At 35.4% G+C, this 11,750-nt stretch overlaps 1 protein-coding gene and 1 pseudogene across 2 annotated transcripts; one reads left to right on the top strand and one right to left on the bottom strand.

The window, feature by feature from the left end:
• Positions 1 to 2,171, top strand: LOC130728169 (cytochrome P450 76T24-like; annotated as a pseudogene).
• Positions 2,172 to 2,287: 116 nt separating this feature from the next.
• On the bottom strand, positions 2,288 to 11,750 carry LOC130728168 (calcium-dependent lipid-binding protein-like). Of its 2 annotated transcripts, none has more exons than XM_057579533.1 (12): positions 11,474 to 11,750; positions 11,187 to 11,321; positions 9,284 to 9,385; positions 9,047 to 9,097; positions 8,379 to 8,499; positions 6,353 to 6,474; positions 6,167 to 6,265; positions 5,065 to 5,145; positions 4,883 to 4,968; positions 4,399 to 4,624; positions 3,308 to 3,472; positions 2,288 to 3,090 (listed from the first exon to the last, which is right to left on the bottom strand). In XM_057579533.1, exons 2-12 carry the CDS (start codon positions 11,289 to 11,291, stop codon positions 2,674 to 2,676), a joined length of 1,575 nt encoding a protein of 524 aa, XP_057435516.1. In that variant the 5' UTR covers positions 11,292 to 11,321; positions 11,474 to 11,750; the 3' UTR covers positions 2,288 to 2,673. The 2 variants fall into 2 exon arrangements, with proteins under 2 accessions (XP_057435516.1, XP_057435515.1); XM_057579532.1 differs by having other exon boundaries at positions 11,582 to 11,750.

Below are 11,750 nucleotides of genomic sequence, written 5' to 3'. Positions count from 1 at the left end.
GCCTCCGTTGTATAAATACTTAAAAGATGAGAACTGACTCAAACTTCAAAATTAATTTTAAAATACATTTCTACAAATATATACCTGTATGCAGTATCTTCAAAGGGAGAGAAACTAATCAATCATGGATCTGCTATTGATTAGTATTACCATAGTGTGTGCAGGAACTCTCACCTTCTTCATCCTTAGATTATTATTCCATCAAAACCACCACACCATCAAGCTTCCACCAGGGCCAAACCTCTTTCATATCATAAGAAACATATTAGAACTTGGTAGGAATCCACACATAGCATTCACCAAACTCTCCAAAATTTATGGACCCATCATAACATTGAAACTAGGCAGCAGAACCACCATAGTCATCTCTTCTCCACAATTAGCGAAACAAGTGTTGCAAGAGAATAGCCAAGCCTTTTCTAGTAGAATAGTTCCACATGCTTCTCGTGTGTTTGACCAAAAAAGCTCAATCACGTTTCTGCCCCCATCAGCTGAGTGGAGGAACCTTAGAAGACATTGTGCCACAATATTCTCCTCACAAATGCTTGACTCCACAAAAATTGTTCGACAACAAAAACTAAAAGAGTTGTTGGATTATGTAAAGGAGAAAAGCATAAAAGGTGAGACTCTGGATCTTGGTGAGCCTGTTTTTACAACTGTACTCAATTCAATTTCAAACACTTTCTTCTCTTTGGATTTATCTCATTCTACATCTGATGAAAAGTCACAAGAGTTTAAGAACATTATTGGGGTATCATGGAAGAGGGAGGAAAGCCAAACGTTGTGGACTTTTTCCCATTCTTGGTCCACTTGACCCTCAAGGTATTCAAGCTAGGATGTCCATTTACTTCACCAAGTTATTTAAAATTATTGATGGAATTATTGAGGAAAGAGTGTGTTCCAGAGTTTCAAAAATTGATTCCATATCTGAGGTGGGCAATGATGTGTTAGATTCAATTCTTAGCAACGTTGGAGCCACTTCTGAGCTGAGCCACAATGAGATTGAACATCTGGTTAGTACCTAGTTTATATTAAAAATAATAATATAAAACCACTCATGTAACTTTAACTTAAGAGATTGAGCTTTTGAGATAATTAGTTGTTTGACACGGTATTAGAGACTCCTTGATCAAGCGGTCTAGAATTCGATTCTTGTCGTCAGCCCCTGTTCTTCTAATAACAAAAGGAATTAAAGCACATGGTAGGTGGAACTGTGCATTTTTCAACCTTAATGCCCAAACGGGCAAAGCTCAACTTGAAGGGTTGTGTTGGAAATAATATAATATAAAATCATTCATATAAATCTTACCTAACGGCGTAAGCTTTTAGATAGGTGGTTGTTTTACCGTTTACATCGTTTGAATTTTAAAAAGTATGGTATTTGATGAAATGATGTTCCATTATAGGAATTATTTATTGTTGGGATCGAGACAACTGTCGTCACGGTTGAATGAATGATGACAGAGCTATTGCGTAACCCTGATGATAAATTGGAAAAAGTAAGAAAAGAGTTGTGTCAAGCGGTTGGTGAGGATGCAACACTTGAAGAATCACACATCTCAAATTTGTCTTACTTACAAGCAGTTGCAAAAGAAACTTTTCGCTTGCATCCACCAGGTCCATTTCTTGTACCACGCAAGTGTGATGAAGATGCATACATAGCTGGCTTCCTAGTGCCAAAAGATGCACAAGTTATAGTTAATGTGTGGGCTATAGCACGAGATACAACCATTTGGAAAAATCCAAATATATTCTTGCCTGAAAGATTTTTGGGTAGTGAAATTGATTTTAAGGGTCAGAATTTTGAGCTTATACCCTTTGGGGCAGGTAAAAGGATGTTGCCCTGGATTGCCATTAGCTCTTAGGTCAGTGCATTTAATAGTGGCATCCTTTCTGCACTGCTTTGAATGGAAGCTACCTGATGGGCTAACACCTGAACACATAAACATGAAGGAGCATTTTGGATTATCCTTAAAGAAGGACCAACCTCTTCAAGTTCAACCAATTTCACTCAAGCATTCTTAATTGGTGCTTGTTGTGGTACCTTAAATCAGATTGTGTGGTGTTCAAAATGAGTTTGTTCAATAAGAAAGACTTATGTATCGGTTAAAATTTTGATTTTGTTTTACCGTAGTAATGCAACGTTCCATTCTTAGGGACGTGAGATTTGCAAGTTGTATTTTCTGAGCAGAAATTTATTAAGATGTCTATTTATGTGATTCAAGCTACCACAGAATTGGGAAGTTAATGAATTTATTAGGATGTCTGTTTATGTGATTGCTATGTGTGAACTGAAGGGGAAATGCAATAAGTAAGATTAGATTTTACACTTTTATTACACATCCTGGTTAATAATTACAGATAAAACAAGGGAGTAAAACTAAAACTTAGAGCCTGTTTGGACAACGTTCTATCTCTTCATTTAGATTAACAAAACAGAAAAGTAACAACTAGCTACTTCTAACATGCCTCTGGGATGTAACATTTCCCCGTTTTGTGTTTTTAACAAACAGGCTCTAAATCGAAATTTCTGCTATCATGCTCACTCTATTCCATTAAATCCAGCCACAGATTATGGAAAAGAACAAGCAACATGACCAATCTATCAACTGTGAAAGCTTAAACTAAGGATTCAAGATCATTCCCATTACTCTATCAGTGTCCATGCAAGAATTACCGTGGCTTCGCACCACCATCATTCTCCTCAAAATTAGCGACAGGAGTAGAAGAACCACTCCTTCTGGATACACCTTGCCCTGTGATTGTTCTCCCCATGAACTTACCAGCCCTGCTCAGTCCACTACCGACAGCACCGAGACCACTTCCAACAATCCCAACTCCAGCACCAATGCCGCTGCCAACAAGCCCGGCTCCAGCACCAATGCCGCTTCCCACAAGCCCGGCACCAGCAGCAACACCAGTACCAACCATTCCAACACCAGACCCGACTACTGATGCCGCTCCATCTAGTGCATCCATTGTGCTTCCAATAACTCCCTCCTCTTTCAGTTTCTTCCTTTCTTCTAGTATCCTTTTCTCCGCTTCTAGTGCAGCGTACTGTTCTTCCTTGTCAAATTGATGATAAAGGATCTGAAATTCCAATCAGATTGTTATAAGTTATAACTTCAATCAACTTACACAGCATGTAAATGAATACAGAATAGGAAGGAAAATTAGAGGGGAAGGAAAAAAATGTTTCACTCTATTAGTTTTGATCTATATGAGTATATGTATCAAGCATAGCCCAAGAAATTTTGTAATGATGTCATCCCCAAATACAAACAAATAAATGCATGTCTAGCTATACCTTTATTGTCAAGGTTCCTTTATCCTTCTTATCTTTCACTTTCAGGGTATCAAGTGATGACAGCAGCCTCAATTCGAGCTCCTTTTCAGTTTCTGCTTCCAGGTTAATCAGTGGTAATTTTGCTATTCCCAATCGTTTATCTTGCCCAATGTCTTTATCATAAACCTATTCACAAAGCCGGGAAAATCATTTATTTCAATGTAATAGAAACACTTTCACGGGAATTGCGCAGTTATTGGGAAAGATTAGAAGATTTCAAACTAAAATATTAACACATGTAGCTGTGTAAAGAAAAAATAATCAAACCTTATGGGGGGAAATAAATGTCATTGATTAGAAAACATATTTTTTTATTCATTTCTATTTTCATTAATAATGGCAATAGTATCACTTTATTTTCACTTCGTTTCCTAATTCTAAAGATTCGCGTAGGAAACAATGAAAAGAACAAAAAAACTATTTTCTCATAGCTTCAAAAATAGGAAATAATATAAAAACAAAGTAGCAATTTTGTAAATGTTTTCTCAAACCAAACAGGTCCTAAAGTACGAACTTGTCCAAATCCGGAATTGAAAAGTTTCTAATAACTCATGGCCTATAAGAAACCAACCATTTCGAGAGTATATATATTCTCATATACACTAGTACTACACTACTACCACTACGTAAAATTGTCACTAGTGTTGGAATCTGTTGGGGGAGAAATATACCACTAAAGAAACAGCAATGTAACATTTCTCACCTGTTATTTCAAATACCAAGTTTACCGGTGAGGCCATTTAGATCTAAGTCCTTGTAATGGCTTCACTAGGATTTTACGTCTTCATTTATCTCTAACTATTGAACAGACTCTATTTAGGATATTTTCATGTTCATATATTGAATAGACTGTATTTAGGATACTTTCATGTTCATATATTGAATATATCTGATTTTAAAAAAATATTCAATAAGTAATTATCACAAACAAGGAAGATATATTCTACTTTCCTAGAACTAGAGTAAGCACAATGTCACATGGAATATCCAAAAGAAATGATGCAGAATAAAGTAGCATAAAAGAAGAATGTGAAGTATTAGTAGTGTAAAACCTCAAGAATGAGTGACTGGGTCTCCTTGTCTTCTGCTATCAAGTCAAAGACCTCATTCCAAATAGGATTGAGGTTGTTATCAATAACCTTCGTTTTAACCTTAAACAGTGGGCGAATATACACAACCACATAAGGATCAGACTTCCCAATCATTTCCTTATTCTTTAAATCATTTGCTTTCACCACAGTCACAGTAAGCCTTCCCTGCGGTTTAAGCTCCAGTTCACTGCAAGTAAATAAAAAAATAATTAAAGGTGCTTAAGCAGTTTAAAATGTTTGAGCAATTACATTGAATTAGCATATTTCCAAATCTCAATTTGTTTCCTTTCACTCAAAGGAGCAGAGGAGAGAGAAAAAAAAAATGAACAATTTCAAATTCACTTCAAAATACTACTTATTAGATATGGTAACAAACATAGACATGCTTTGGTTGACATCCAGAAATAAAAAACAACAAACAAAACTTCCATAAGATTCACATTACCTAGTATCAACAGGAATACCACCAAGTGGAACAACAATCCTATGAGGCCATTGGAGCATATCAGTAACAATTGAGTTCACAGTATCCTGTGAAATGGTGCGTAAAAGTTAGAGTGGATTATAAATTTTAATTCAAAATCAGTAAAAGGGAAAAAAGTGGAAAGTTCATAAAATAGAACTCACATCAATCATATCTGAAACTCCAGGAAGTGCCGTCAAACTCCCACCAACAGCCTTCAGAGTGTAATCAATTCTAGGCTTCGGCTATTATAAAATGAGAAAGAAAGTAAAATCCTAGTAACTGAATCTTTATTCAACTGTGAATGAATACAACAGACATTTATAAAGTGTCCCCAGACAGTTGCTAAGCTCAACAGCGTTAAACTAACTTCTAGCTGATAGCTGTTACTACCTATTTCTAACTAAATGATAGAAATAGGATTCTTAACACTGATAACAACTTAATCATATATACTCCAATATCCGGTGATTAAATGTTAACAGAAAAGTCAGTAATTCCAAGACTGAAAGTTAAAGTTAGCATCCCCGGTTACAATCACATAATGGGTGTTGGTGTCATTAACAAACTATTCCCAAAGCTTAAACTATTGGGTGAAGAAGACAAATGAATGGTTTTATATTTTATTTCTAGTGTTCTCTCATGCAAGTGGTCATTGGGCTTGAAGCGTGGACAATGCACAAGTCCACCTACCTTGTGTTGAAACTCAAATTTATTAGAATTTGGAGGCAACAAGGATTGGACTCCATATCCACTTGGTCAAAGAGGCTCTAATACTATGTCATGAATCAACTACCTCAAAAGCTTAAGTTGTTACGTGTACACATATAACTAGTATTATATTACTATTCTAACCGTAGACAATGCTGATAAAAGTAATCTTAGAATATTGATTTAGATAACAGACTAGAACACATAAATAATAAACAATCATGTCCGAGTTAAACCATAACATCATCATAGTGTGATAAAGTATAAAACCATTGAAGCTAATAGTTAAAATGTGATGAACATAAGTTTGATGTGAAGGGATCAATTATCAAAAATTTCAGTTTGTTTAACCAACAAATTTAATTCTCACGTCAATTTCTTCTTAAAGAAAAAAAGTAACTAATGCCACACAATCATGAAGTGGAAACATGCTTAAGGTCAATGGTCTACCAATGATTTTAGCTTGATTTGCAAGAGCATGCAAAAGGGTTTGCACATACGAAACTGCAAATGAATATTAAGAAATTTAGTAGAACATCACCCTTCAATGGTTACCTCTGCAAGTAGGGCAACAACAACAGCAGAAATGCAGGGGATCTCTTCAGCAAGTTGGAATATAACACGGATAATGCTGAAAACCTGGAGATCCTTCAACTGAAGCAAAAACCAATAACACTCAAGATTTAGAAATTTAGCAAAGGAACATGAAATTCAACATAGAATAATTCTGCTCAGTCTAACCTGAATAGGGATTGATGCAACAAGTGCTGCTTCAACACCCAAAACAATATTGGGATCACCACCCCAACGGAAATCAATGTCCATTATGATTTGACCTTTGTTAAGACTCTGAACACGAATACCTGAATGGATGAAGAAACTATGCATGCATTATTTCTTGATATACAAAAATGACTCGACGGAGATATTGATAATGGAAGAAAAAACAAAGGTGGAATAAAAATTGCATTTGATAACATTTTGTTTGGTCTGAATATTGCTAACATGCATAAGTCAAACATCTTAATAACAATCTCATCAACTATGTGCTCATTTTTCATAAATACAATATACGTAGATTCTAACTTATAAAATTATTGTTATAAAGCTTATGTTGCATATGGCACACACAACTTAAATATTTTGATTTATTCTAAACCTGCAAAAACTTCAAAGTTGATTTATCCATTTCATCTAATTAACTTCGATTCAAGACATATTAAATCTTGAATCTCACGATAGTTGCTTCTTTCCCTGTTTTTGAAAAGAGATTATGGACAATATGTGTTGCTTTTGGGTATGAATATTTCGGTTTGACTCCTTGTTAGGTAGATCAGTTGTAAGTACCAGTTTAAGCACTAATTCAAGCTTCTAGCATGCCATGACCTTGGACCTCACCCTGAACATTTTAGCACTAGTATAAGACTGGTCATTCCTGGCCTCCATTCTTTACGTCAATTAAAAAACAGTTCGCAAATCTCAAATTTTCGTGCTAACAATCCCTCACTAGTCACTAGTCATCACGAATGAAGTGTTGGGTCCAGCATATTTCATGCACCAATGCAACTATAGCAAATAAAAATGATATTTTCTACAAAGATAAAATTCGTTTGCTCAAACAAGTTTTCAACTTGGCTCTGACACATCAAGATATGGATTTGTGCTTACCAGCTGCTTGCTAGAGCAAGAAAGTATAAAATGAGGGCAAATAAGATTTGATGGTGGGAAGGTGTTTCTTCAGAGAAGACTGAGGTTTCTTTATATTATTAACTGCAATTGATGATGATTTTTATTTTAACTGCTGGAAGTTTTAAGATATAGTTGTGCATTGGTTTTAGTTCATGATACATGTTTACATGGACTCCTCCGCAAAACTTGAAAAATGAAATAAAATGAAAATAATTATAAAAGAAAATGAAGCATGTACATTAGGCAGAAGATAACAAATCTTAATGCAGAGAGAGGGTGGGAAACAATAAGTCAAAGTGGCTGAAAGATGAATAAAACTGTCCAATCTCTTTGGATATCAGTAAAAAAATCACCTCAAACATCCATTAGAGGAGTACCAATAAGAAGCCACAAAGAAAGTTTAATCTGCTAATATAAATAAGGCCTAAGAGAGGGACAACCTCTCTAAAAAGTAGTTCGATGTATATCCTGTCAATTTCCTCATCAATATATCAATAGATTTTGCTTTCGAAAAAAGAAAATAGTTGCAAGGAGAGAAAAAGGAGAAAAAATGAAAAACATAGTGCATAAAGATCCTCTCTCTCTCTTAAGGCAGAGAATAATTAGTTAAATGGCAAAGAAAGGGAAAAAATATATAGAAATGAAAAATTGAGATATTTAGATGATCTGTTTCTGAAAATAGTCACATATGAAGCAGCTTAAAAGAAGAATTGTTGTCAAAATAGAATGACATATCAGTTATAAATAAATGTTAGAATAAAGTTAAAACCATAATTCCATATCACCACAAAACCTTAAGGCACTTAAGGCAATGGGTGTGTGTGTCCTTTAACTTATATACTATTGTACAGTTGTTTATTTATACAATGTGGGACTTCTTTGAGTCACACTTTGGTTACTCTAACAATCAACCTCATTATCTGATACAGTAGTAAATTTGGCTGGGAAAGAATAACAACCATCAACAACAATCAAAGCCTTATTCCCACTAAGTGGGGTTGGCTACATATAGACCACTCAATACCATAATGACCTAGCAGGAAAAAGGAAGAAGAGAGGAATTACTGCTGATTAATACCTTCAACTTTCGGAGCGACAGTTCCGAGAGACAGCTTACTGAACTTCAATGAAGTAATTCCAGGAGGTCTGTACTCTTCTAATAACGGTTCAACAGATTCTCTTATCACCAAAGTTGCTGCCTAAAACATTAAAAACAACCATATGAACATAAGTCAGCTATTTAAGCAATGTAGGAATAATCCTCGGAAAAGAATATTAGCAAGGAAAACAAATAAAAAAAGGTCTCCTACAGCCTAAGCATAATAGGATTTATGTCTAAGGAAAGCAAGGTGAATGATGCAGGGAACATACAGAACTAGGGGTCACTGAATCTAGTCACAGAAATAGCCTCTCAACTTGGGGTAAGGCTTCATAGTTCATACATCTAACTTCCCCCAAATTCCACACTAGATTATCAAATAAGAATATTGAATTCAGTATCTCTCCATAATCAATAGATCCAGTTTGTTCTTTTTCTCATTCGAACTGAACAACTGGGGGGTTAGAACCAATATTATGAACAAAATATGTTTTGTAAAATAAAATACTACAGAACAGAAACAAGTGAAATATCAAGATTTAACCTAGAAAATAAATTTAGTAAGAAATCAATGAACAACATGACACAAGCTGCTGTTGTTTAATAATTATTCTACAAACATTAAACATGCATGCAAGTTTACTCACATCTGCCACAAATGGCCATAGTTTGGACAGCAGCTTATTTAGCCATTTCACCTGAAAAAACCCATGCAAGGAAGGATCATTCAAAGAAAACATAAAGAGTATATGAACTAGGAAACAAAAAAGGAGTTTCAAATTTTAACTTGGCTTGCCAATAATATAATACTGGAATAATTGGAGCGTTTTGTTAAATCATTTCAGTAGAAAGCTAAGTATTACAGTAACAGATGAGAATCCCACCTGCTCATATACAGGAAAAGATATCCATTCAGGAAAATTTTCACCACAAATTTTCTTTAGATCATCTCTGTTAAGGGACCCAAGGAGTTTAACATCAACCGCCTGCAGAGAAAAATGAATATTGTTAAGATAAGGGTACAATACAAATACAATGCCTTCTTTTTTCATTCTCCTCTTAAGCCTATTTTTGTTGTCTTCATCCAGTGCTGTGGTTAATCAGTATAGTATACAGGATCCAGAGTCCAGACACCATGCTGAAGTCCACAGGCACAGGGAAAGGGTTCAAAGACACAAACAGATAAATTATATAAGTGATCGGGACCCAAGCCTTGAACCCATTGAACAATTGATATAAGGACCTAAGATATTGTAGATTTACAAGAGGAGGCTCAAATGAGTCCTAAGACACATGCTGTAAGTGGGAAGTTTGTTATGCGGGTGGGGTCCATGGAGTGTGGTGGGTGAGTTAGTTACCGTGTGCGGGTATCCTGTGGTTTGGAGTGAGTGGATATGGCCATTTGTGAGGGAGAGTATCTCTCTGTAATGAGCTGTGTTCTTGGCAACATCTCAGTGGAGATTGTTCATCTTGCCTGCTTTTCTTATTATTAATAAATTACCCTAATCATTCAATTTCCAATGAATCTGTGTTTTCTTTTTTCTAGTTCCTATCTTTAAGCTTTGAACTCATTGAATAGAGCCAACAGTGTTAGATCTTATTCAACAAGCAAAGGTTACAGATTTCTATTTTCCCATCAAACTCCACTATAACATCTGGTAATAGACTACTGTACAGTTTTATAGTTACATTTATGCATTCATACTTCATCTAACTATGGACTATTACCATTACAGAGTACGTTATACCATTTGTTCCACTACCATTAGTGACTCCAATTATGGCAATACCAAAATTCTCTTCAGAGTTCCTCAATGCAGGATTCAAGAAGGCAAAAAGTATATGACAGCACAGACAGAACACATGCGCCCATCACAACGTGTTAAGGTCCTACATTGACTACAGAAATGAAACTTATAAAAGGAAGGGCAGTGCTCACCCCTAAGCTAGCTTTTGGGGTATAGTTAGGCAAAGCTAAAATTCTCAACATGGTATCTGACTCAATCCTAAATTCGTTATTGGGCTCATGCTGGCCACCTGCTGAAGTTTAAAGTTCAAGAATCAACCTCACCCACGGCTGCTCTAAGAAAAAATAACAAAAACAATCTAGCCTGTGATTATTTTAGGACAGCGTGGGAGTGTTAACTGTTATGGTCTCACATTGACTAGAGATATGGTTAAATAGGTATTTATAATGGGTAGAGCAATCCTTACCCGTAAACTATCTTTTGGGTAAATAGGCATAGCCTAAATAAGTGTCACTGCTTAACTTTAGTTTCATACAATACTGCAAGTCTTAAAGCTATGGTAAAATTTTCCTTTAAAGTGAATGAAATCTTTCTATCACAAATCACACCCAAAGCATTTCTCTATATCTCCTCAATATTGTGTATGATGGATCCAAGGTAACTTATACATAAGACTTCCTGTATGATATGTTCTCAAATCTTCATCTATGAAGTGTGTCCTTATTATTTCTAACAAAACCAATTGCTTAAAAAAAGCACACTCTGTATTTTTCCCCCAGCATTCATTTTTCAAGCCTTGTTTCAGCATACTTTTTTCAAGAATCTGAACCCAAAGTCACATAAAAATCAAAACTGCATTAGAAGGCTAATGGTTGTTTTGTTCCACATTACCCACTTATCACATTTCAATTCATCAACTTTTCTTCAACATTACACATTCCAAACAAATGCATAACATTTCCAAAACATTGATCAAGACAATTCCCAATACATTGATCAACACAACCAAATTCAAGAAAAACAGCTCAAACCACCATACCTTTGCAATTCGCTTGGCACTCCGGTACCTCATCATGCGCTCCCAACCAGCCATCAATGCTACGCCGAATACTACCCCCAGAAAAATCCCAAAAAACAACCCCATTTTCCCAGATTCCAAACACCGATGACACCCCTTCAACACAAAACACAAGAAAAGAATGGGAAAAATTAAAAAAAGATCAACACCGCCACGGTTATGCAAAAAAAAAAAAAAAAAAAAAAAACAGAATTTGAGATCATGAACAAGCAAAAGAACACACAAATCAAACCAAGATTAAAACTTACAATGAGATTTGAGAAAATTAGCCTAAAGGGTCAATGAAAAACCAAATTTTGGAAGGTGATCACAACAAAGGTGCAATGCAACTCAAAGAAATGAGTTATGAGACTCACTCTGTTTCTCTCTCTTTCTGTTTGCTTCAAAAGTGTTAACTTTTTGTTGTCTGTAACGTCAAAATTGAGGAATTGATGGAGATTCTGTGTCTCTTGCTCCACAAGATTGGAATGAATGAAAACTATTGAACTCGTTCAGCATCAATCACCCTTCATGGTTGCGTTTTTT

This window comes from Lotus japonicus, chromosome 1 (assembly GCF_012489685.1).
Source record: "Lotus japonicus ecotype B-129 chromosome 1, LjGifu_v1.2".
In the NCBI taxonomy this organism is placed as follows: Eukaryota; Viridiplantae; Streptophyta; class Magnoliopsida; order Fabales; family Fabaceae; genus Lotus; species Lotus japonicus.
The sequence above is the reverse complement of the archived record's forward strand: the minus strand, read 5'-3'. Positions and strand labels throughout refer to the sequence as shown.

Bases quoted from the DNA above. Each gene is read 5' to 3' on its own strand.
- LOC130728168 (XM_057579533.1), bottom strand. From the start codon at position 11,291: ATGGGGTTGTTTTTTGGGATTTTTCTGGGGGTAGTATTCGGCGTAGCA. The intron at 9,386-11,186 runs GTATGGTGGTTT...TTTTCTCTGCAG, and splicing joins GTGCCAAGCGAATTGCAAAG to GCGGTTGATGTTAAACTCCT. The intron at 4,625-4,882 runs GTAATGTGAATC...ATTTACTTGCAG, and splicing joins GGTATTCCTGTTGATACTAG to TGAACTGGAGCTTAAACCGC.